The following is a 25,342-nucleotide window of genomic DNA, read 5'->3' as shown; positions in this document are numbered from 1 at the left end:
ATTTCTGGATTCTCAGTTCTATTCTGTTGGTTTATGTGTCTATTGCTATTCCAGTACCAGACTGTCTTGATTATTGTAGCTGTATAGTATATTTTAAAATCAGGAAGTGTGAGTCCTTCTACTTTGTTCTTTTCTTTCAGCATTGCTTTAGATATTTAGCGCCTCTTGCCTTTCCATATAAAGCTGAGGATTGGGTTTTCTATTTCTGTAAAGAAAGCTGTTGGAATTTTGATCATGTTGTATCTGTAGATTGCTTTGGGTAATACTGACATCTTAACATATTAAGTCTTCCAATACATGAACGTGGAACATCTTTCCTTTATTTCTTTTTTATCTCTTTCAGCAGTGTTTTATAGTTTTCATTATATAAATCCTTCACGTCCTTGGTTAGATTTATTCCTAGGTATTTTATTCTCTTAGGTGCTATTGTAAATGGAATTGTTTCCCTAATTTCCCTTTCAGATTTCACATTGCTGATGTATAGGAAACCAACTGATTTTTGTTTGTTGACCTGGTACCCTGCAACTTTGCTAAATTCCTCTATTAGTTCTAGATGTTTTCTCGTGGACTCTGAAATTTTCCATATATAGGATCATACCATCCATGAATAAAGATGATTTTACTTCTTCTTTTCCAATCTGAATACCTTTTTTTTTTTTTCTTGTCTTGTCTTATTGCTCTGGTTAGGATTTCTAATACAATATTGAATAGAAGCAGTGAGAATGGACACCCTTGTTTTATTCCTAATTTCAAAGGGAAAGCTCTCAGTCTTTCTCCAGTAAGTATAATGTTGGCTGTTGACTTTTCATATAGGCCCTGAGTCATATTGAAGAATTTCCCTTTTATTCCAATCTTCTTCGGGTTTTTCATCAAGAAAATACTGGATTGTATCAAATGCTTTTTATGCATCCTTAGAGATGATCTCATGGTTCTTTTCCTTTGTTGTATTGATACGGTATATTACGATGATTGATTTTCTGATGTTGAACCATCCTTGCATTCCTGGAATAAATCCCACTTGGTCTTGGTGTATGACTCTTTTAATATGCTGTTGAAATCTCTTTGCTTATATTTTGTTGAGGATTTTTGCATCATATTCATAAGAGATATTGGCCTGTAGTTTTTTTTTTCTTGTAGTGTCTTTGTCTCATTTGGGTATTAGGGTTATGTTTGCTTCGTAGAATGAATTAGGGAATATTTCCGCCTTCTCTAGCCTTTGGAAGAGCTTAAACAATATTGGTGTCAGTTCATCTCTAAATGTTTGGTAGAATTCCCTTGTGAAGCCATCTGGTCCAGGACTTTGTTGTTGTTGGGAGGTCTTGGATCACTAATTCAATCTCTTCACTTGTTGTGGACCTGTTGAGACTTTCTATTTCTTCTTGAGACAGTCTGAGTAGGTTGTGTGCTTTTAAGGATTTGTTCATTTTGTCTAGGTTATCCAGTTTGTTGCCATACAGTTGTTCATAACATTCCATCAGAATTCTCTTTATTTCTATCGGGTCACTTGTAACGTCCCCTCTTTCATTTTTTGTTTTGGTTATTTACATCTTTTCTTTGTCAGTTTTTTAATTGTGTTTAAGTGAAAGTTTACAGTTCAAGTTAGTTTCTCATACAAAAATTTATACGCATATTGTTATATGACCCTAGTTGCTCTCCCTGTAATGTGACAGCACGCTTCTCCTTTCCTCCCCGGATTTCCCGTATCCATTCAACCCACTCATGTCCCTTTCTGCCTTCTCATCTCGCCTCCAGACAGGAGCTGCCCATTTAGTCTCATGTGTCTACTCGAGCTAAGAAGCACACTCTTCACAAGTATCGTTTTATGTCTAATCTTTGTCTGAAGAGTTGGCTTCGGGAATGGTTTTAGTTTTGGGCTAACAGAAAGCCTGGGGGCCGTGTCTTCCAGGGTCTCTCGAGTTCAGTCAGACCACTAAGTCTGGTCTTTTTACTAGAATTTGAGGTCTGCACCCCACTTTTCTCCTGCTCCATCAGGGACTCTCTGTTTTGTTCCCTGTCAGGGCAGTCATTGGCGGTAGCCGGACACCATCTAGTTCTGGTCTCAGGCTGATGGAGTCTCTGGTTTATGTGGCCCTTTTTGTCTCCTGGGCTCATGTTTTCCTTGTGTCTGTGGTGTTCTTCATTCCCTTTGCTCCAGGTGGGTTGGGACCAATCGATGCATCTTAGATGGCCTCTTTCTAGCCTTTAAGACCCCAGACACCATTCATCAAAGTGGGAGGCAGAACATTTTCTTAACAAACTTTGTTATGCCAACTGACCTAGATTTTCCCTGAAACCATGGCCCCCAACCCTGCTACTGTGTCCCTCGAAGTGTTCGGATGTATTCAGGAAACTTCTTAGCTTTTGGTTCAGTCCAGTTGTGCTAACTTCCCCTGTATTGTGTGCTGTCCTTCCCTTCATCTAAGATAATTTTTGTCTACTATCTAGTTAATGAATAGCCCTCTCCCTCCCTCCCCACCCTTGTAACCATTAACGAATGTTTTCTTCTGTGTTTAAACCTTTTCTTGAGTTCTTATAATAGTGGTCTCATACAATATTTGTCCTTTTGTCACTGATTAATTTTACTCAGCATAATGCCTTCCAGATTCCTCCATGTTATGAGATGTTTCATGGATTCATCATTGTTCTTTATTGTTGCATAATATTCCATTGTGTGAATATAACATAATTCGTTTATCCATTTATCTGTTGATAGGCACCTAGGTTGCTTCCATCTTTTTGATATTGTGAACAGTGCTGCAATGAACATGGGTGTGCATATATCAATTTGTGTGAGGGCTCTTATTTCTCTAGGATATATTCAAAAGAGTAGGATTGCTGGATCCTATGGTACTGCTATTTCTGGCTTTTTAAGGAAGCATCAAATCGATTTCCAAAGTGGTTATACCATTTTACATTCCCACCAGCAGTGTATAAGTGTTCCAGTCTCTCCACAACCTCTCCAACATTTATTATTTTCTGTTTTTTGGATTAATGCTAGCCTCGTTGGGATGAGATGGTATCTCATGGTAGTTTTGATCTGCATTTCTCTAATGGCTAATGATCATGAGCATTTCCTCATGTATCTGTTAGCCACCTGACTGTCTTCTTTGGTGAAGTGCCTGGTCATATCCTTTGCCCATTTTTTAATTGGATTCCTTGCCTTTTTGTTGTTGAGGTTTTGCAGTGTCTTGTAGATTTTAGGGATTAGACACTGACTAGATTTGTCTTAGCCAAAATTTTTTCCAGTCTATAGGTTGTCTTTTTACTCTTTTGGTGAAGTCTTTTGATGAGCATGTTTGATTTTTAGGAGCTCCCAGTTATCTCGTTTCTCTTCTGGTGTTTGTGCATTGTTAGTTATGGTTTATATTCTGTTTATGCCATGTATTAGGGCTCCTAGCATTGTCCCTATTTTTCTTCCATGATCGTTATTATTTTAGGTTTTATATTTAGGTCTTTGATCCATTTTGAGTTATTTTTTGTTCATGGTGTGAGGTATGGGTCCTGTTTCATTTTTTTTCAGATGGATATCCAGTTACGCCAGCACCGTTTGTTAAAGAAACTGTCTTTTCCCTCTTTTAATGGAATTTAGGCCTTTGACAAATATCAGTTGCTCATAAAAAAAAACAAATATCAGTTGCTCATAGGTGGATGAATTTACATCTGGATTCTCAATTCTGTGTATCTGTTTTTGTACCAATATCTGTTTTTGTACCAGTACCAGGCTGCTTTGACTACCATGGCAGTATAATAGCTTCTAAAATCAGGCAGTGTGAGGCCTCCCACTTTGTTCTTCTTCTTCAGTAATGCTTTACTTATCTGGGGCCTCTTCCCTTTCCATATGAAGTAGGTGATCTGTTTCTCCAGCTCATTAAAAAATGCTGTTGGAATTTGGATTGGGATTGCCTTTATCTGTAGATTGCTTTGGGTAGAACTGACATTTTCACAATGTTGAGTCTTCCTATCCATCAGCAAGCTATATTTTTCCATTTATGTAGGTCTCTTTTGGTTTCTTGCAGTAATGTCTTGTAGTTTTCTTTGTATAGGTCTTTTACGTCTCTGGTTAGATTTATTCCTAAGTATTTTATCTTCTTGGGGGCTATTGTAAATGGCATTGGGTGATTTCCTCTTCAAAGTTCTCTTTGTTGGTGTAGAGTAATCCAACTGATTTTTGTATGTTTATCTTGTATCCTGATATTCTGCTGAACTTTCTTTATTAGCTCCAGTAGTTTTCTTGTGAATTCTTTGGGGTTTTCTGTGTATAAGATCATATCATCTGCAAATAGAGATACTTTTACTTCTTCCGTACCAATTTGGATGCCCTTTATTTCTTTTTCTAGCCTAATTGCTCTGGTTAGGACCTCCAGCACAATGTCGAATAAGAGTGGTGATAAAGGGCATCCTTGTCTGGTACCTGTTTTCAAGGGGAATGCTTTCAGTCTACCTCCATTTAGGACATGTTGGTTGTTGGCTTTATGTAAATGCCCTTTATTATGTTAAAGAATTTCCTTTCTATTCATAAGTTTGCTAAGAGTTTTTATCATGAATGGGTGTTGGACTTTGTCAAATGCCTTTTCTTCATCAATTGGCAAGATCATATGATTCTTGTCTTTTGTTTTATTTCTGTGATGGATTACATTGATTGTTTTTCTAATGTTGAACCATCCTGCATAACTGGTATGAATCCCATTTGGTCATGGTGAATTCTTTTTGTGTGTGTTGTTGAATTCTATTGGCTAGAATTTTGTTGAGGATTTTTGCATCTATGTTCATGAGGTATTTTTGTCTTTTCCAGATTTTTTTCTGTTATTGATGTCTGCCTTCACTCCGTTGTGGTCAGAGAAAATATTGTGTTTAACTTCAGTCTTTTTAAATTTATTACGACTTGCTTTGAGACCTAAAATGTGGTCTATCCTGGAGAATGAGCCATGTGCACTGGAGTAGAGCGTATGTTGTACTGTTTTGGGGTGGAGTGTTCTGTATATGCTTGTTAAGTCTAATTTGTTTATAGTGTCATTCAGATCCTCTGTTTCCTTGTTGATCTTTCTAGATGTTCTGCCCAATATTGAAGGTTGTGTTGATATCTCCAACTATTATTTTAGTATTAGGAGCCCTGGTGGTGTAGTGGTTAAAGTGATCAACTGCCAACTGAAAGGTCAGCAGTTCAAAACCACCGGCAGTCCTGCTGGTAAAGATGTGGCAGTCTGCTTCTATAGAGATTTACAGCCTTGGAAACTCTATGGGGTCACTATGAGTCAGAATCAACTCAACAAGAGTGGGTTTGGTCTTTTGGGTTTGTCTCTTTCTCACTTTAATTCTGTGTTTGCTTGGTATATTTAGGTGCCCTGATTTTGGGTTCATATATATTTATGATTGTTTCATCTTCCTGGTTAATTGACCCTTTTATCACTATGTAATGTCCATCTTTATCTTTTCTGACAGATGTCTTAAAGCCTGCTTTATCTGATGTTACAATTGCTGCCTCAGCTCTCTTTTGGTTATCATTTGCATGAAATATTTTTTTCCATCCTTTCACTTTTAACCTATTTGTGTTCTGGAGTTTAAGGTGTGTCTCTTGTAAATATACAGTTGAATCTTTTTTTTTTTTTTGATCTATTCTGCTGCTCTGTCTTTTGTTTGGAGGAGTTAGTCCATTTACATTCACTGTAATTACTGATAAGAAGTGTCTTATTTCTGCCAATTTTTTTTGTGTGTCTTAAGCCTTTCTTGTCTTTGTCCTTTAGTGCAACTTGCTTTGGTGTATAGTTGATTTATTGTAATGATCCTTTTTGGTCCTCTTCTCCTTTCTTTTTGTGTATGTTTTTTATATTTTCTCCTACTGGTTACCATGAATTTTACATTCAAGAACTTGTATTTATAACATTCTAGTGTAAGTTGGTACCAACTTATCTTCAGTAATATAGGAGAAATTCTATTATCTATACCATTCCTCTCCTCTTTTGTTATCAGTAATTACATGTTCATATTTCATTTGCCCTGCAATATAATTTTATTCTTGCCTTTTATATATTTCTTATTAAAACACATGAAGCACAAAACATTTAGAACTACCAAGCATGAATTCTCTATTACTAGCCCTTATACTTCTCCATGCATTTCCCTTTATTAGGGGTCTTTCTTTTTATGTATAGCTTTGAGTTACTATCTAGTGCCTTTTCCATTCCATCTACAGAACTTCCACTAGCATTTTTTGTAGAGCCAGTCTGGTGGATGTGAACTCCCTCAGCTTCAGTTTATCTGGAATATTTTAATTTCACCCGAACTTTTTTTTACTTTTTATTGTGCTTTAAGTGAAAGTTTACAAATCAAGTCAGTCTCACATACAAAAGTTTATATACACCTTGCTATATATTCCTAATTGCTCTCCCCCAACAGTCTGCTCTTTCCCTCCACTCTCTCTTTTTGTGTCCATTCTGCCAGCTTCTAACCCCTTCTGCTCTCTAATCTCCCCTCCAGATAGGAGATGCCAACATAGTCTCAAGTGTCTACTTGATCCAAGAAGCTCGTTCTTCACCAGCATCTTTTTCTATGCCATTGTCCAGTCCAATCCCTGTCTGAAGAGTTGCCTTTGGCAATGGTTCCTGTCCTGGGCTAACAGAAGGTCTGTGGGCCATGACCACAGGGGTCCTTCCAGTCTCAAGCAGACCATTAAGTCTGGTCTTTTTATGAGAATTTGAGGTCTGCATCCCACAGCTCTCCTGCTCCCTCAGGAGTTGTCTGTTGTGTTCCTTGTCAGGGCTGTCATCAGTTGTAGCCAGGCACCATCTAGTTTTTCTGGTCTTAGGTTGATGTAGTCTCTGGTTTATGTGGCCCTTTCTGTCTCTGGGGCTCGTAATTACCTTGCGTGCTTGGTGTTCTTCATTCTCCTTTGCTCCAGGTGGGTTGCTTCGATGACCACTTGCTAGCATTTAAGACCCTGGATGCTGGTCTCCAAAATGGGATGCAGAATGTTTTCTTAATAGATTTTATTATGCCAACTGACTTGGATGTCCCCTGAAACCATGGTTCCCAAACCCCCGCCCCTGCTACTCTGGACTTCGAAGCTTTCAGTTTAATCAGGAAACTTCTTTGCTTTTGGTTTAGCCCAGTTGTACTGACCTCGCCTCTATTGTGTGTTGTCTTTCCCTTCACCCAAAGTAGTTCTTATCTACTATATAATTAGTGAATACCCCTCTCCCTCCCTCCCTCCATCCTACCTCTCGTAACCATCAAAGAATATTTTCTTCTCTGTTTAAACTATTTCTCAAGTTCTTATAATAGTGGCCTTATACAATATTTGTCATTTTGCAGCTGACTAATTTCACTCAGCAAAATGCCTTCCAGATTCCTCCATGTTATGAAATGTTTCACAGATTCATCACTGTTCTTTATCCATGCATAGTATCCTTTGTGTGTATATACCATAATTTATTTATCCATTCATCCGTTGATGGGAACCTTGGTTGCTTCCATCTTTTTGCTATTGTAAACAGTGCTGCAATGAACATGGGTGTGCATATATCTGTTCGTGTAAAGGCTCTTATTTCTCTAGGATATATTCCAAGGAGCGGGATTCCTGGATCGTATGGTAGTCCTATTTCTAGCTTTTTAAGGAAACCCCAAATTGATTTCCGAAGTGGTTGTACCATTTTACATTCCCACCAGCAATGTATAAGTGTTCCATACTCCCCACAACCTCTCCAACATTTATTATTTTGTGTTTTTTAGATTAATGCAAGCCTTGTTGGAGTGAGATGGAATCTGATTTTAGTTTTGATTTGTATTTCTCTAATGACTAATGATCGTGAGCATTTCCTCAGGTATCTATTAGCTACCTGAATGTCTTCTTTAGTGATGTATCTGTTCCTATCTTTTGCCCATTTTTTAATTGGGTTATCTGTCTTTTTGCAGTTGAGTTTTGCAGCATCATGTAAATTTTACAGATCAGGTGCTGATCGGAAATGTCATAGCTAAAAAGTTTTTCCCAGTCTGTAGGTAATCTTTTTACTCTTTTGGTAAGTTCTTTGGATGAGCATAGATGTTTGATTTTTAGGAGCTCCCAGTTATCTACTTTTTCTTCTGGATTGTTAGCAATCTTTTGTATACTGTTTATGCCATGTATGAGGGGTCCTAACATTGTCCCTATTTTTTCTTCCATGATCTTTATCGTTTTAGATTTTATGTTTAGATCTTTGATTCATTTTGAGTTCATTTTTGTGCATGGTGTGAGGTATGGTCTTGTTTCATTTTTTTGCAGGTGGATATCAAGTTATGCCAGCACCATTTGTGAAAAAGACTGTCTTTTCCCCATTTGACTGATATGGGGCCTTTGTCCAATATCAACTGCTCATATGTGGATGCATTTATGTCTGGATTCTCAATTCTGTTCCACTGGTTTATGTATCTAGTGCTGTACCAGGCTGTTTTGACTAATGTGGCGGTATAATAGGTTCTAAAATCAGGTAAAGTGAGGCCTCTCACTTTGTTCTTCTTTTTCAATAATGCTTTACTTATCCGGGGCCTCTTTCCCTTCCATATGAAGTTGATGATTCGTTTCTCCATCTCATTAAAAAATGTCATTGGAATTTGGATTGGAAATGCATTAAATGTATAGATTGCTTTTGGTAGAATAGACGTTTTTACAATGTTAAGTGTTCCTATCCATGAGCGGGATATGTTTTTCCACTTATGTAGGTCTCTTTTGGTTTCTTGCAGAAGTGTTTTGTAGTTTTCTTTGTATAAGTCTTTTACATCTCTGGTAAGATTTATTCCTAAGTATTTTCTCTTCTTGGGGGTACTATAAATGCTATTGATTTAATGATTTCCTCTTCGATGTTCTTTTTGTTGGTGTAGATGAATCCAACTGATTTTTGTATGTTTATCTTCTATCCTGATACTCTGCTGAACTCTTCTATTAGTTTCAGTAGTTTTCTTGAGGATTCCTTAAGGTTTTCTGTGTATATAAGATCATGTCATCTGCATGTCATGACTTCTTTCTTACCAATCTGGATGCCCTTTATTTCTTTATCTAGCCTAATTGCTCTGGCTAGGACCTCCAGCACAATGTTGAATAGGAGTGGTGATAACGGGCATCTTTGTCTGGTTCCTGATCTCAAAGGGAATGCTTTCAGGCTCTCTCCATTTAGGATGATGTTGGCTATTGGCTTTGTATAAATGCCCTTTATTATGTCGAGGAATTAATTTTCCTTCTATTCCTATTTTGCTGAGAGTTTTTATCATGAATGGGTATTGGACTTTGTCAAATGCCTTTTCCGCATCAATTGATAAAATCACGTCATTCTTGTCTTTTGTTTTATTTATATGATGGATTGCATTGATTGTTTTTCTAATGTTGAACCATCCCTGCATACCTGGTATGAATCCCGCTTGGTCATGGTGAATTTTTTTTTTTTTTTTTTTGATATGTTGTTGAATTCTGTTGGCTAGAATTTTGTTGAGGATTTTCGCATCTAAGATCGTGAGGGGTATAGGTCTGTAATTTTCTTTTCTTGTGGTGTCTTTACCTGGTTTTGGTATGAGGGCTATGCTGGCTTCATAGAATGAGTTTGGTAGTATTCCGTCCGTTTCTATGCTCTGAAATACCTTTAGTAGTAGTGGTGTTAACTCTTCTTTGAAATTTTGTTAGAACTGCAGTGAAGCTGTCTGGGCCAGGGTTTTTTTTTTGTTGGGAGTTTTTTGATTAAGTTTTCAATCTCTTTCGTTATGGGTCGATTTAGTTGTTCTACCTCTGTTTGTGTTAGTTTAGGTAGGTAGTGTGTTTCTAGGAATTCATCCATTTCTTCTAGGTTTTCAAATTTGTTAGAGTACAATTTTTCATGATATTCTGATATGATTCTTTTAATTTCAGTTGGGTCTGTTGTAATATCACCCATCTCATTTCTTATTCAGGTTATTTGCTTCCTCTCCTGTTTTTCTTTTGTCAGTTTGGCCAATGGTTTATCAATTTTGTTGGTTTTTTCAAAGAACCAGCTTTTGGTCTTGTTAATTCTTTCAATTGTTTTTCTGTTTTCTATTTCATTTAGTTCTGCTCTAATTTTTATTTATTTATTTATTTATTTTCTGCTGTCCGAGGGTTTCTTTTGTTGCCCTCTTTCTATTTGTTCAAGTTGTAGGGATAATTCTTTGATTTTGGCCCTTTCTTCTTTCTGTATGTGTGCATTTATTGATATAAATTGACCTCTGAGCCCTCCTTTCACTGTGTCCCAAAGGTTCTGATAGGAAGTGTTTTCATTCTCACTGGATTCTATAAATTTCTTAATTCCATCCTTAATATCTTCTATAACGCAGTCTTTTTTGATCAGGGTGTTGTTCAGTATCCAAGTGTTTGATTTCTTTTCCCTGCTTTTTCTGCTATTGATTTCAACTTTTATGGCCTTATACTCAGAGAAGATGCTTTGTAATATTTCAATGTTTTAAATTTTGCTAAGGCTTGCTTTATGACCTAATATGTGGTCTATTCTAGAGAATATTCCATGTGCACTAGAAAAGTGTTGCTCTTTGGTGGAGTGTTCTGTATGTCTATGAGGTTGATTTGTTTGATTGTAGCATTTAGCTCTTCTGTGCCTTTATTTAGCTTCTTTCTGGATGTTCTGTCCTTCACCAAAAGTGGTGTGTTGATGTCTCCTACTATTATTGTGGCGCTGTCTATCTCACTTTTCAATGCTGATAGAGTTTGTTTTATATATCTTGCAGCCCTGTCATTGGGTGCATAAATATTTAATATGGTTATCTCCTTGTGGTATATTGTCCCTTTAATCATTATATAGTGTCCTTCCTTATCCTTTATGATGGATTTCAAGTCTATTTTGTCAGAAATTAATATTGCCACTCCTGCTCTTTTTTGATTGTTTGCTTGATATATATTTTTCCATCCTTTTAGTTTGTTTGTGTATCTAAGTCTAAGGTGTGTCTCTTGTAGGCAGCATATAGACAGATCGTGTTTTTTAATCCATTGTGCCACTCTCTGTATCTTTATTGGTGCATTTAGTCCAATTACATTCAGCGTAATTACTGATAGGTATGAATTTGGTGCTATCATTTTGATGTCTTTTTTTGTGCGTTGTTGACAGTTTCTTTTCCCACATAATTTTATGTGCTGAGTAGATTATCTTTATACATTTTCCTCTCCTCATATTCGTTATTGTTGATTTTGTTTCTGGTGAGTCTCTATTTTTTTCTTGTATTTTATTTTGATGTGTAGGATAGTTTGTCTCCTTTGTGGTTACCTTGTTATTTACCCCTATTTTTCTGAATTTAAAAGTAATTGTTATTTCTTTGTATCACCTTGTCCTCCTCTCCATATGAAAGATCTATGACAACATTTCTTAGTCCCTCTTTATTGTTTTAATATTGTCTTCTTTTACATAATAACAGTGCTGTTTCCCTGTTTTGAGCACATTTTTATCTTGATTTATTTTTATGATATCCCTGTCTGGGTTGACATCTGATTGTTCTTGGGTTGATATGTGATATTATTGATTTTCTACCCAAAAAGCTCCCTTTAGTAGCTCTTGTAGTTTTGGTTTGCTTTTTATGAATTCCCTAAACTTCTGTTTATTTGAAAATGTCCTAATTTTGCCTTCATATTTGAGAGACAGTTTTGCTGGATATATGATTCTTGGCTGGCATTTTTTTCCTTCATTTTTTATTTAAGTCATCCCATTGCCTTCTTGCCTGCATGGTTTCTGCCAAGTAGTCCGAGCTTGTTCTTATTGACTCGCCTTTGTAGGTGATTTTTCGTCTATGCCTAGCTGCTCTTAAAAATTCTCTCTTTATCTTTGATTTTGGCAAGTTTGATTATAGTATGCCTTGGTGACTTTCTTTTAATATATACCTTATGTGGAGTTTGATGAGCATCTTGGATAAATATCTTCTGATCTTTCACGATATCAGGGCAGCTATCTGCCAACAAATCTCCTGCAATTCTCTCTGTATTTTCTGTTATCCCTCCCTGTTCTGGAAATCCAATCACTCGTAGATTATTTCTCTTGATAGAGTCCCACATGATTCTTAAGGTTTCTTCATTTTTTTTTAATTCTTTTATCCAATTTATCCAATTATTCAAATGTCTTGGTGCCAAGTGCTTTATCTTCAAGTTCACAAATTCTGCCTTCAACTTGCTCAATTCTGCTCCTCTGATTTTCCATTGACTTTTCTAATTCTGTGATTTTATTGTTAATCCCCTGAATTTCTGATTGCTGTCTATCTATGGATTTTTCCAGCTTATTAAATTTTTCATTATGTTCTTGAATAACCTTTTTAATTTCTTCAACTGCTTTATCTATGTCTTCCTTGGCTTGTTCTGTGTATTGCCTGATTTCCTTCCTGATGTATTAAAGAGTTCTGTATATTAATCTTTTGTATTCAGCCTCCAGTAATTCCAGGAACGCGCTTTCATCTAGAAGATCCCTTGATTCTTTGTTCTGAGAGTTTGTTGAGGTGATCATGGTCTGTTTCTTTATGTGACTTGATATCGACTGTTGTCTCTGAGCCATCTATAAGTTATTGTATTAGTTTATTTTATATTTGCTTACTGTATTGTAGCTTCTTGCTTTGTTTTGTTTTGATATGCCCAAATGGGTTGCTTGAGTGAGCTAGCTTGATTATTTTTACCTTTGGAGCGCTGTCGTCCTGTCCCCAAATGGCTAGAGCTGTTATCAGGTATATCAGTCTAGGAGTCCATTCACTTTTCTTGTATGAATTCAGCTCAGATGTCCAGGTAGCTGATCATCAAGTGTGTGGTACAGGCTCTGTCCTACAGTCTTAGAGGGCCAGGGGTAATTGGTGTAGGTACCTGTATCTGATTGCAGCAGGGGATCATACTCTGAACAAGGCAGGGGGCTGAGAATCGTCCCCCAAGTGTCTTTGAGGAAAGCGTGTCCCTGTTCCCTAGAGCGTACAGGTGGGTGAGTTCTGCAGATAGACCATAGGCACCCAGTGTTTTTGGTTCTAAGGACTGGGAGGTACCAGTTATCCTTGGACCTCTGTCACGGGTGGCTGGGTGACCTGAGTGGAGACACCAGTCCTTATGTCCCTGATGTGGGTAGGTGAGGACCCTGTTTAATAGGCAAAGCGGTGTCAAACATCAAACACCCACCTCTCCACTGCACAGCTGAAACAGTTGTAGTCTGCCAACAAGGGCCTATTCTCCTGATATAAGCCCACATATGTCCATGCGGGGGGAAAGGTACTCAAAATCCACAGACTGTTTATGCCTGGACAGGAGCCACTTCTGGCCAGAGCTCCCCCGGTTATTGGAGCTGGCAAATTATCTTTTCCCCCAGTTATGAATTTATTCGTTCTCCAGGGCCTGGAGGATGGCTCTAGGGGCTCAACACTGCCCATCTCAGACCCAGGGAAATCAACAGCCGTTGAAGCCAGCTTGCAGTAAAATATATGCAAGTACTTAGCTTTTGCTGAGAGTGAGGTCTTCTCTGGTTCCGGAGGTGTAAGTTGGCTGTGTGGCTGGCCGGTTCTGCCTGAGGAAACTGTGGCTGAATGCTAGTACCAGCCTGCTGCAGCCACTCCTGGGAATGGTGCCTGAGGGCTCCCAGTGATTCAGGTCAGGTAACTTCTCTCTGCTTCTGAACCATCTCTTCCTCCACCTCTGCCTCTGTTTGTTTTCTAACCTTCCCTTTGATGTTCAGGGCTCCTAGCATGTCATCAGTATACTTGTTTCACTTGTTTTTTTGGGTCTTTGTTTTAAGAGTGCTCGCCAGAAGGGTCTGTCTATTCCGCCATCTTGGACCTCATCCACACCCTAATTTTTGAAGGACAGTTTCGCTGTATAGAGTATTCTTGGTTGACAGTTTTTTTTTTTTTTTTCTTTCGGCACTTTAAATATATCATTCCATTGCCTTCTGGCTTTAATGTTTCTGAGGAAAAAGTCAGCATTTAATCTTATTGGGGATTCTTTGTATGTGACTGTTTGCTTCTCTCTTACTGCTTTCAGGGTTCCTCCTTTATCTCTAATATTTGAGAGCCTCACTATGATGTGTCTTGGTGTAGATCTCATTGGGTGTATCCTGTTTGGGGTTCTTTAAGCTTCTTGGATTTGTAGATTCATGTCCTTCATTAGTTTTGGGGAAATTTTCTGACATTATTTCTTCAAATATTCTTTCTGTTCCTTTCTCTGTCTCACCTTCTGGAATTTCCATGATGCATTTATTAGACCTCTTTTTGTTGCCCCATTTCCATTAAACTGTGCTCAGCCTTCTTGAGCCTGCATTCTTGTTGACCTTCAGGGTCTGTAATTTTAACTGTCTTATCCTCTAATTTGTTGATTCTTTCTTCTGCCTGATTAAATCTGTTGGTGATCTTTCTATTATGTTTCTCATTTCAGTTATTGTCCCTTTCAGTTGCAAGTCTCTTTTATTAAGATCCTCATTTTGTTCTTGCGTTATTTTCCTTATTTCTTTTGCCTCTTGGTCTATGTTTTCCTGTAGTTCTAATTATGTTTAATGTTATTTCATTATATTCTTTCATTTTTTTTTTTTTTTCATTTTTTGATCATCCCGAGATGTGGTTTCATTCCCTTTATTCAGTTCATTTGGATAGGTCCTTGTTTCTCTGTTCTTTGTGGGCCTTGTTATTTTTTGTAGTTGTATTGGAATTTTTGAGGGTGTTAATTTTCTCAGTTTTCCCTTGTGTTTGGTGTTTTTGCCCACACTATTTTCTGCAAGAAACCTTGAGGTGGGCAGAGCCTGTGGCCTTTGTTTTCTGCTTCCTTTCCCTCTCAGTGGCAGCTCCTTCTCCCACCTTGGTTTAATTGGGATTTGAAAGTTCCAGATCTTGTTTTTCAACTTTCAATCTATCCCAAACACACAAGAGAACCTGCTGTGGTCAGTCTGTCCACAAGCAGGCATCACCGCTCAGGTGAACTATCGTGTACTAATCAATCTGTCCACCAGGGGATATGGTCCCCTCTCTCTGCTTATTACTTCCTTTTTCTCTTTCTGCTATCAAGTTTTTAGTCAGAAAAGGCACACCCAGGGAGCTGCTTTCAGAACATTGTGTTGCCCTCTGGTTTTGCCAGAGGTTTCCTTCCCTGCTCTGTATAGGCTGCTTATATCTGAGTTGGCATCAGGGGAAGCTCTTTTCTCTGCCTCAGGAGGAGGAGGGGTTGGCACTCCCCACATGGGCATCTGGAAGATGTCTTGTTAGCTTCAGAGCCCCAGTAGTCCTGACAGAGAGCAGTCTCCACATAGGTGACCCACCTCCTCACTCTACTGTTGGGAACCTTCTGTAGGAATTCGTATCAGTCCAGTAGTCAATAGTTACCAGTTAGAGGAGGAATAGTTACACTCCAAATGGACCCCAAGGAAGGTCTTCCTTGTTGCTATCAGAGCCTGCCCCATAGTGCGTTGGCTGTGCATGTAACCTCTACTCAAGATGCCTGCTTCCTAGCACACAGCAGCTGCTTCAGTCAGCTGTCCTGAGCACTGACTGTAAGGAAGAGCAGACAGACTTGAACTGATCCTCAGGAAGGTGTGCTGTCTTGGTTTCAGAGGCTTGAGATATGGGGTGTGACACTATGGGGTGCTTCTATAGCAGTTTGCAACAGCCTGCCCTGGCAGCCAACAATTATCAGATGGTAGAGGTGGTGTCACACTCTGGTCAGATCCTCATGGAGGTCTGCCTTATTGGTATCAGAGTCTCCCTAGTAGATTGTTGCCTGTGAATGTAGCCTCCACGGAAGACTCCTGCTTCCTAACACATAGCAGCCTCAGTCAGCAGTCCTCAACCCTAGAAGTGGGGGCAGACTAACCTTGACCCCCAGGGAGGTTTGACCTGTTGATTTCAGAGGCCAGACCTATGGGGTACACAGGAAGGCAGGTAGAGTGCTGACTATGGGAGCAGACTCCACTGCAGGGCCTTCTGTAGCAAGTCACAGCAGGCTTGCAGGTGACAGCGTCTGGGTGGGGGAGGGGATGCCACACTCCAAAGAGACCTCCAAGGAGTTCTGCCTTATTGCTATCAGAGCCCTCCCTGTAGTATGTTGGCTGTGGGTGTAGCCTGCACTAAAGATGCCTGCTTGTTAGCACACAGCAGCCTCAGTCAGCAGTCCTCAGCCCCAACTGGAAGGGGGAGCAAACATACCTGAACTGACTCCTCAGGAGGTCAGTTCTGTTGATTTTAGAGGGCTGAGCAATGGGGTGGGCAGGGAGGGAGGTAGAGTGTTGACTATGAGAGCAGACTCCACTGCAGGAGGCCTTCTGTAGCAATTCACAGTATGCTTGCAGCTGACAGTGTTTGGGTGGGGGAGGTACCGGCACACTCCAAATGAACCCCCTGGAAGTTCTGCCTTGTTGATTTTAGAGCAGAAGCTTGGGATCTTGTCTCTTTGTCGAGGCAGAGGGCGTGGTGGCTAGGGAAACCGGCGCTTTTTCTGGGGCCACTTACCCAGCTTACGTCAGCCAGTGGCCCTTGTGGCTGGCGGAGGGGCAGAGACATTGGAAGAAACGATTTTCTTACCATACGCAGCTCCTTGTCAATTCATTGATTCTTGCCTGTCTGCAGTTTCCCACTGCTTTCCTCGAAGCCAAGCACTGCTTCTTATTGTATTTGTGGGTAAGGGTCAGAACGATGGTTTGTTTATGCCACCATCTTCAGAATCCCTACAGGTTTGTTTTTAAAAAATTGTTTTCTCTGTGTGTGTATGTGTGTGTTATTCCTTAAGGTTATGGCTTCTTGGTGGATTGTCCTTTTAATCATTATATAGTATCCTTCCTTGTCTTTGATGGTTGCTTTTGCCTTTAAGTCTATTTTACTGAGATTAGTATTGCCACTCCTGCCCTTTTTTAGTTGCTATTTGCTTGCTATTTTTTCCATCCTTTGATTTTTAACATATTTATGTCTAAGTTGTGTCTCTTGTAGACAGCATATTGATGGGTAGTGCTTTTTTGTCCATTCTGCCACTTTTTGTCTGTTTACAGGTGTATTTAAGCCATTTACATTCAGTGCGATTATCGGTAGGTATGAGTTTATTGCTGTCATAAATGTTGTGCTTTTTTGTGGTGTTCATATTTTCTTTGTTCCTCTTACTCTCCTGTGCTGATTTCCTTTTGTTTGTGGATTTTCTTTTCTTTCATTATTATAAATTGCGACAGACTGCTACATCTTTTCCCACGAAGCCAATGGTGGTTTTGAACTGCCAATCTTTCGGTTAGCAGTCAAATGCTTTAAGCACTGTGCCACCGGGGCTCCTGATCTCTTGGAGAGCTCTAAATATTAGTCTTTTGGATTCCATATCAGGTAGTTCCACTGCATTTTCTTTTATTGGAAGGTCATCTGGCTCTTTATTTTGATCGCTTGCTGGAGCCATCTTGTCCTGTTTTTTAATATGTTTTGATATTTTCTGCCTTCTTGGAGACATTAAGGCATTATTTTCTTTATTTGTGGATTGTGTGTTCATTTGTTCCAGCCTGCTTCTTTCTTTTGATAACATCAGGGTGAGCAGGCCAGGAATGCTTTGCTGCTTGGTCATCTGTGGACACAAAAACTCTCACCACCTCGTCCAAGTGGGCAGGGCAGCAGCAGTCATGGCAAGCCCACTTCACTGGTTTGGTGAGGTGGCTGAGGGCAGACTGGGCAGGCACTGTCTACCTCCTGTTGTTGGTCCAGCAGTATGGGAGCATTTACAGCCCCTCACCAGATAGGTGTGGGTGTTGGACGGGGAGTGGTATGAGCTCACTTACCACCGTTCAGCAGCTGGTCGAGTGGTGGGAGGGGAGGGGCAGTGCAGAGAAAGAAAAAACAAAGAAAGATAACCAGTGGGTAGCAAAAGGAATAAAGGGAAAGAAAAAAAAATAGTGCAACAGGAGCCGGCGAGTGGGGATGAGTGGGACCTAAGGCAGTGGCAGGCCAGTGGCTCTCTACCTGTGGTGGTGTAGCCTGGCCTGGCAGGAATGGTTAGAGGTGGCATAGGGGGCTAGGTGGGAGGGAGAAGGAAAAGCAAGAAAGAGGTTAATAAAAAAAAGAAAAAGAATAAAAACGGTGTGGCGGGAGCTGGTGGGTAGGGAAGGGGCAGACCCGGGCTGGCAGTGGGCCAATCACTCTCAAGCCAAGGCAGCATAGTGTGGCCTGGTGGGAAGGGGTGGAAGTGGTGTATGAGGCTGAAGAGGTGAGGGGTGGGAAACAGTGTTTCTCTGGTTACTGGGTGCTCTGTCTCCTCTTGGGAGCTCTGTGAAGTTGCCTTCCTGTACTCCCTGTCTCAGGTCATTGCTGGCTGTGCTCCAAGGTGGCAATGCTATGCTGTGTTAGTTGGTAGGGGACCTCCACTCTGTATCTCTCCTCGTTCTCTGTTTTCCTTCAGTTTCTTCTTCCGTTTAGTGTTTGATCTAGTTCTTTATCCCTTCATTAGACACTTAGAGTTCCAGGATTGATGTTTATATCTATTTTACTTAGTTTTTCGGGTCTTTGCTGCAGAGAGACGGCCTAGTGCATCTCTGGTGCCATGTTGGCTCCACCTCTTCGATAAACAACTTTTAACGATGGTGAAATGTTTCCTTATAAGGGCTAGTCTGCATTTTAATTAACTAGTTCTCTACTCTTTCTAGGTTTTCATAATTGTAAATGATGCTGAGACAAGCATCTTAAAACATTTTTTTATTATGGAAAATTGCGAACACATGAAAGTAGAGACAATAGTTCAGTAACCCCCTGTACCCATAACCCAAGTTCAGTCATTATCAATACAGGAAATTTCTTAATATCATCAAATATTTAGTCACGGTAAAAGTTTCCCCAACTGCATCGTATTTTTAACAAAATAAATTCCATACATCACAATCGATTGATATGTCTCTTACATATTTTTTAACTAATAGTAGTATTCTCCTAAGGAGCCCTAGTGGTACAGTACTTAAGTGCTTGGCTGCTAACTGAAAGGTTGGCAATTTGAACCCACCCAGTGGTTCTGTGGGAGAAGGACCTGGCGATCTGCTACCCGGAATATTACAGCCAAGAAAACCCTGTGGGAACAGTTCTACTCTGTTAAATGCAGTCACTATGAGTTGAAACCGACTTGATGGTACCTAACAATGACAACAGTCTCTCTCTCTCCTTCTGTCTTTCCTTTGCAGTTTATTTGAAGAAAATAGTTGTTTGTCCTTTGCATGTTTCTCACAGCTTTGATTTTGCTAATTGCATCTCCATGGAGTCATTTAACATGATCTTCTGGCCTTTCTATTTCTTATAAGCTGGTAATTACCTGAGAGGTTTGATCAGATTCAGGTTAGTGTTTTGTTTTGTTTTGGTGAGACAGCCTTATTGTCAGGAAATCCCTCCTATTGCTCATTTCTTTTCTTATGAGGTTGTGGCCTTGGCGAGCATCTCCACTGACCTAATGTTGATGTGTCTCCAGTGGAATCCTCAAGAAGAGCCCATGGGAGCAATGCCTCGAGTCCTTGCACCTTCACGAAGTGTGTGTGCAGCCTTTATCACTGGATGTCTGTGTGACTGGACATCAAATACTTGTCTCCCATTTTCTTTCCTGAGTACCTTAAATATGCTACTTTTTTTCGTCTACTTGCCTGGATGGCCAAAGAATTTTTTTTTCCTTTTTCTTTAAAAGCCAATATTTTCACTAGGATTGGTTCAGTAAGGCCTTCCTGGGTCTGTTTTCTCAGGTGTGTGGTATACCTTCTCAACATGAATTTTCTAGTGCTGGTGCAAACCTGGCCCCTAGGAGCTCATAAAACCACAGGCCAAAGCTCCTTTCCAGGACAAAGCCTTAATATGGGTTTGTCCTGCCACTGATGGCAGGAGAATCCAAACTGAGCACAAGAAAAACAGGTACAAATGAAAGAGATGGTCCAGATGAACATGTAAGAGGGGAGCAAAAGAGGTAGAACTGAGAGACCGTGAGGCCCTATTTCTTATCACACTGAAAACGACAGAAGTGGGGGAGTGAGAGCCAAGCAGTTATAAAAGCTACCCTGACACATCTTCCTTCCTAAATGTATAGCAAAGCTCATCTCCCTTAGACATGAGTAACAGAAAAACTGTTGTCAAATGCCATATAAACTCCTCATAAGAAAAAAGAGGATAAAGTTCCTACAGACAATGAGGAAGTGCCAGAAAGACATGCTGATAAAACAGATGACAACTGTAACCTAGTATTTGAAAACAAGCCAAAAGATAAAAATTATGAAGGAACAGTGTCTTAGTCATCTAGTACTGCTGTAACAGGAATACCACAAGTGGATGGCTTTAACAAAGAGAAGTTTATTCTCTCACCCACTACACCCCCAGGGTTTTCTCGCACAGTCAGGGAGGCTAGAAATTTGAATTCAGGGTGCTAGCTTCAGGGGAAGACTTTCTCTCTCTGTTAGCTCTGGGGAAAGGTCCTTGTCATTAATCTTCCCCTGGACTAGGAGCTTCTCAGAGCAGGGACTCTGGGTCCAAAGGACACACTCTGCTCCTGGCACTGCTTTCATGGTGGTATGAGGTCCCTTCGTTTCTCTGCTGGCTTCGCTCTTTTATATCCCAAAAGAGACTGATTTAAGACACAACCTAATCTTGTAGATTGAGTCCTGCCTCACTAACATAACTGCCGCTAATCCCACCTCATTAAGATCATAGAGGCAAGATTTATAACACATAGGAAAATCATATCAGATGACAAAATGGTGGACAATAACACAATACTGGGACTCATGGCCTAGCCGAGCTGACACACATTTTGGGGGGATACAATTCAATCCATAACAAACAGCATAAATAAAAATCAGAAAAATCTAGAAATGAGGTGATTTGAGAAATGAAGATTTCAAATGAGATGACAGTAAATAGGAAAGAATTAGAAATAAGGAAAAAAAATAAGATCTTTCCTGTAAAACACTGGCACGGGTGTGAATGGGATGACCCCAGCACTTCAGTCAGGGCACAGGCGGAGAACCAGGACTGGGCTTGCAAGGGGTGGCGGCGGGCAGGGGGGAGCATATAGAAATATCTTGTAATGTCTGACCGGAAAATCCAGAGCTGGGGTGGTTCTAGAGAGAATGACAAGTGGGAGGGTGTCTTAGTTTCCTAATGGCACTGTAACAAAAATATCACGAGTGGTTAGCTTTAAAGGACAGAAATTTATTTTCTCACAGGTCCGGAGGCTAAAAGTTTGGGGCCTTGACAGTGTCCATTCCTTCCTAATAGGTAGTCCTGGGCGTTCCTTGATTCCTGGGCTTGTGGATGATCCTCACGTGGCATCTGTCTTCCCCCACATGTGTGTCTCTGGGTCTATGCTTCTCAGAAGTGATTAGATTTAGAACCCACCCTACGTGGGTGTGACCTGATTAACATAACAAAGAAACTCCTATTTCTAAACAAGATCACATCCACAAGTACAGGGGTTAGGATTCCAATACATATTGTTTTGGGACACAGTTCAATCCATTACAGAGTGCATCAGTCCACTGAGTCCCTCCTGACTGCTTATTCAGATGAGAATAAAGAAAGTCTCTATGGAGCCTGTATAGAAACGCCCATCCTCGGCAACAAGATCCAGAGAGAGAGACAGAGCACAGGTCCCAGGGCACCTGTGCATTCTGTCGAGCTGATGACTCCCCCACCCACAACCTGCACTGTCCAGGTGCGGACAAGGCCCAGGCCTTCCCCTCGAGGCCAACAGGGGAGAGACGATGCCACTGGGCCTAGTGGGGCCACACTGAAAGATGTTAGTGTCCACTGTCTTTGGCTCTCTGCCCACAACTTCACAGCCTAGTGGTCTGCCCACTTTCAGACTATACTGGTTAGAAACGTGGGGTTGGACTCTGGTAGAAATTGGAATTCCAAGCTCCGTGACATTTGTGTACAGTGTTTTTCTGGACACATTCTTGGAAACTGGTCATCTGAGAACATAATGTATGGGGAGAGTGAAATGAGGCTGAGGTCGCTGAGCAATTGACATGACTCCTTCCCAAGGGCTAAGCAGCATTTGTACATCTGGGTCCTTTTATGATTAATAGGAACCACATAACAGTCAACATAGCATCCCAATCATGAGGAGGCTTAAGGGAAGTGGAAGTCCCTTCCGGTCCACCCTAAAGAAGACTGTCATTCTCCTTAGGGGCAAAGCACCTTTTTCTTCCTCTTGAGAGACAGCAAGAGTGTTCTTATGCCAACAAGAAGATGTTTTCAATTTTCTTTTCAAAGATGCTGTGGACGGACACCCCTTCTCTCTCTGGTAGAAATGGCCTATGCTCTGTGCACTAAAACTGTGCTTAGAGAATTCTCAGCAAAAAGGGATGGCTTGACACTTTTAAAATCTTTTTTTTTCCTAGTTGGAAAATGTATAAATGATCACTGGAATAATGGAAGAATATTTTTAAAAAGTATAAATAAGCAAAGGATAATCATCTGGAACCCTCATCACTCAGAGAAAAACCTATTAGACTTTTAAATTTGTATCTCTCTATAGATTTTCTGCAGGATTGCTGGCTATAACAGCGCGGAGCATTTCCTTTTCCAATACTAAGGGTCGAGAGAAACTACCACCTGGTTGCACAGGAAACATCAAGAACAGGAAGACTTCTGGGTGGGAACTTGGAGAGTATTTTCATTTTTCCTCTCCCTGGACATTCCAACCGGCCAAACCTCCTTCTTATAACTCCCCTGAGTTGTGTTCCTGTTCAAAAAGTGCTCCACCTGGGTCCTGGCTGATGGAGGCGGGGTTGGTGGGAAGTAGGGCCTGACTCAGAGGCAAAGTGGATGGAGGCTCACAGGTAGCTGCTTCTGCCCACCTCCGCAAATTAGAAAATGGTCCCACTAGGTGGAGCATGGCTGGATGGCAAGCCAGCTCCTGCCCACAGAGCTTCAGGTGGGCACAGTGGTGCTGGTAGGAGGCTTGCTGAGTGGGGGGAGGGCTGCATTTCAGCCCCATCGGCCCCTCTCACACATGAGCCTGGGCTGGTGGCAGAGTGAGAAGAAAGCGCAGCCTGGGGAGGTGGAAACGGGAGTCACCCTACAGTGAAAAGAAAGTTAACCCATCAGTATTTTGTTTTGTTTTTTAGAACTAGCACTCCCATACTTGAATTTGAAACTTTTCCTAGATATCAGTGAATGCTCCAGCCAGCCTTGCCAAAATGGCGGGACGTGTGTAGAAGGAGTCAACCAATACAGATGCATTTGTCCACCAGGAAGGACTGGGAGCCGCTGTCAGCATCAGGCCCAGACTGGTATGTAGCCAGTAGGGGGCTAGGTGAGGACACCATGGTGCAGAGAGAGGAGACCCTAGTCCTGGATCACCGAAATGCAGCATGTAGCGAGCTCACTTCCTCACTCTGGTCCCGGAGGTGGTTATCTGGAGCGGAGCTTAGCTCTTTTGTGTCAGCAGAGTTTTGATCCTTCTTACAGAAAAAAACAGGAGTGGAAGGACTGGCTGACTCCTGAGACCTCCTTAGGTTGGAAACTCAGCCAGAGAAGTTTCATTGTTGCCACCTGATCAACTTTTCCTCTGCCAGCAGAACAGCCTCTCCTTTCAAATGTTTCCATCATATCCTGAAAAATCAGTAGTTATTGATGCAGGCCAAAGTATTTTAAGAGCTGGATAACAAGGCATTTGATTGGTGATAAGGTTTTTATCCACATACTGAGTCTCAACATAACTCCAGCCAGGTCTAAGAAGCCACCCAGTGGCTGGTGTTATGCATGGTGAGAGAACCCAATGATAGGAAATCATGGACAGACAAGGGTTCCCATGCTATGCAGCAACTAAAATTTTTTCTCATAAAAAAAAAGTTAAATCCAAAAGATGCCCTATTCCTTTGCCAAAAAATAACAAAAACAAACCCTGTGCTGTTTGGTTGTCTTTAGTTCCCTGTGGAAACTCTATGGAGGGGAAAGGGTGCTGGTAGTTAGGGAGTGTACAGAGAACAGGAGCTGTATCAACACGTATTGATTTGATTTGATTAGCTTCACTCTCAGATACCTTGCATTGAACAAGCCCAAGGTCAGGTTTAAATATTACCCCTAGAGGTTTGCTGCTTAATAAGTCTTGACTCAGTTCAGCTAAGTCAGCCTCAGAGTTCTTGCTGGAACTCTGGTGCTCTCTCAGAGGGAGGCCGCCGTCCAGGGGTGCCCAGAGATCCCCTTCAAGCTCCTCCCGGGAGGGCCTCCCCCCAGGACCTCTCTCTGGGAAGACAGAGCGCCAAGGCAGGGACTTCCTGGCTGTCCTGCTACTCTTCCTCCTGTTTACAAACAAGAAGCAAAAAGACATAGGCTTCCTTTGAACCCAAATGTGCTGGTCCCGGACACTGAGTTTTCAAAACCCCACCAGAGGCGTGAGGGGAGGGGGAATGTGGGAGGGGGGACACTTGCCCCTCCCCGGGAACAATGTACAGTGGGGCGCGAAATGACCTTCCGAGGCGCCACAAATATGAAATGGGCCTGTGGCAGCTGGGCAAGTGGGGGAAGGCTTTTCCGCTGACAAGTTACCAGTATCGATGTGTAATCATCTTGAAACGGGGGAGGGGGGCGCAACTTAGAGAATGCCCCCGGGCGGGCGCTGTTACTCTCAATAAACGTCTGAACTCCGTTAAAAAAATACGTCAGGGTTTCTCCTGCTGTCCGGATCGTCAGTCATTAGTTCCTCAGGAACAGGGAGCATTTACAGAAGTATCCCCATGGCAGGAATCTTCTCCAGAAGGGCAGGAGAAGGAGTAAACAGGCGAATCTGAAGCCACCTCATGTCTCCACAGTGTTCACCAACCGCCCAGCATAGGGCCTGGGCTCTGGCTTACCCGAGCCCTGGAACCTCAGCCTGGAGCCCTCCTTCCCATCATGCTCTGCTGTCTTTCCAGCTCCGGGGGAGGGGAGGGCCCCTCCAATTATGTTTCCCACCGATTCTTCTTCAATCTCGCCCAACCGTGTGAGATTTTTAAATACTTTCTTTCAAAAAGTGACTTTTTTCCCTGATTATAAAAGTAACTGCTCTCGATCAAAAACAAAACTTGAACACTTTAGAAAAGTCAAAGGAAAAAAGAACAAAAAAGTAGTGGCTGATAATTCAAAATTCCAGTGCTCACTGTTAGTATTTTGGTGTTTTTTAAGACTGTTTGAATGAAAACGTCAGCTCAGCTCTTCCCTCTGTGCGGTTTTGTGACCTGATCCTTCATTTAACGTTATATTCTAGCGCGCTCCCCCTCTTGGCCCCCCTTGTTAGGCCCTGGGCTGCTCTGCTCAGTTTATGGTTAATGACTCGTTTTTCCTTTCCCTACTCCAGAGTAAGCTCTTTGAGAAGGGTGCCCCCATCTTGGCTCTCCTTCCGACCCCTCCCAAGGTTGGGCCCACGGCAGGTGCACCAGGGCCGGCACTGAAGGTGTCTTCTCCC

General features: G+C 41.3%; 1 protein-coding gene across 1 annotated transcript in view; it reads left to right on the top strand.

Annotated features, from left to right (window-relative positions):
• Nucleotides 1–25,342, top strand: part of FBLN7 (fibulin 7) — a 104,326-nt gene that overhangs the window by 72,591 nt on the left and 6,393 nt on the right. Inside the window, exon 5 of the mRNA XM_064268307.1 lies at nucleotides 23,064–23,189. Within this exon, the coding sequence (XP_064124377.1) occupies nucleotides 23,064–23,189 (126 nt within the window). The remainder of the gene's footprint in view (nucleotides 1–23,063; nucleotides 23,190–25,342) is intronic.

Source organism: Loxodonta africana, chromosome 15 (assembly GCF_030014295.1).
Source record: "Loxodonta africana isolate mLoxAfr1 chromosome 15, mLoxAfr1.hap2, whole genome shotgun sequence".
NCBI classification, from domain to species: domain Eukaryota; kingdom Metazoa; phylum Chordata; class Mammalia; order Proboscidea; family Elephantidae; genus Loxodonta; species Loxodonta africana.
The sequence above is the reverse complement of the archived record's forward strand: the minus strand, read 5'-3'. Positions and strand labels throughout refer to the sequence as shown.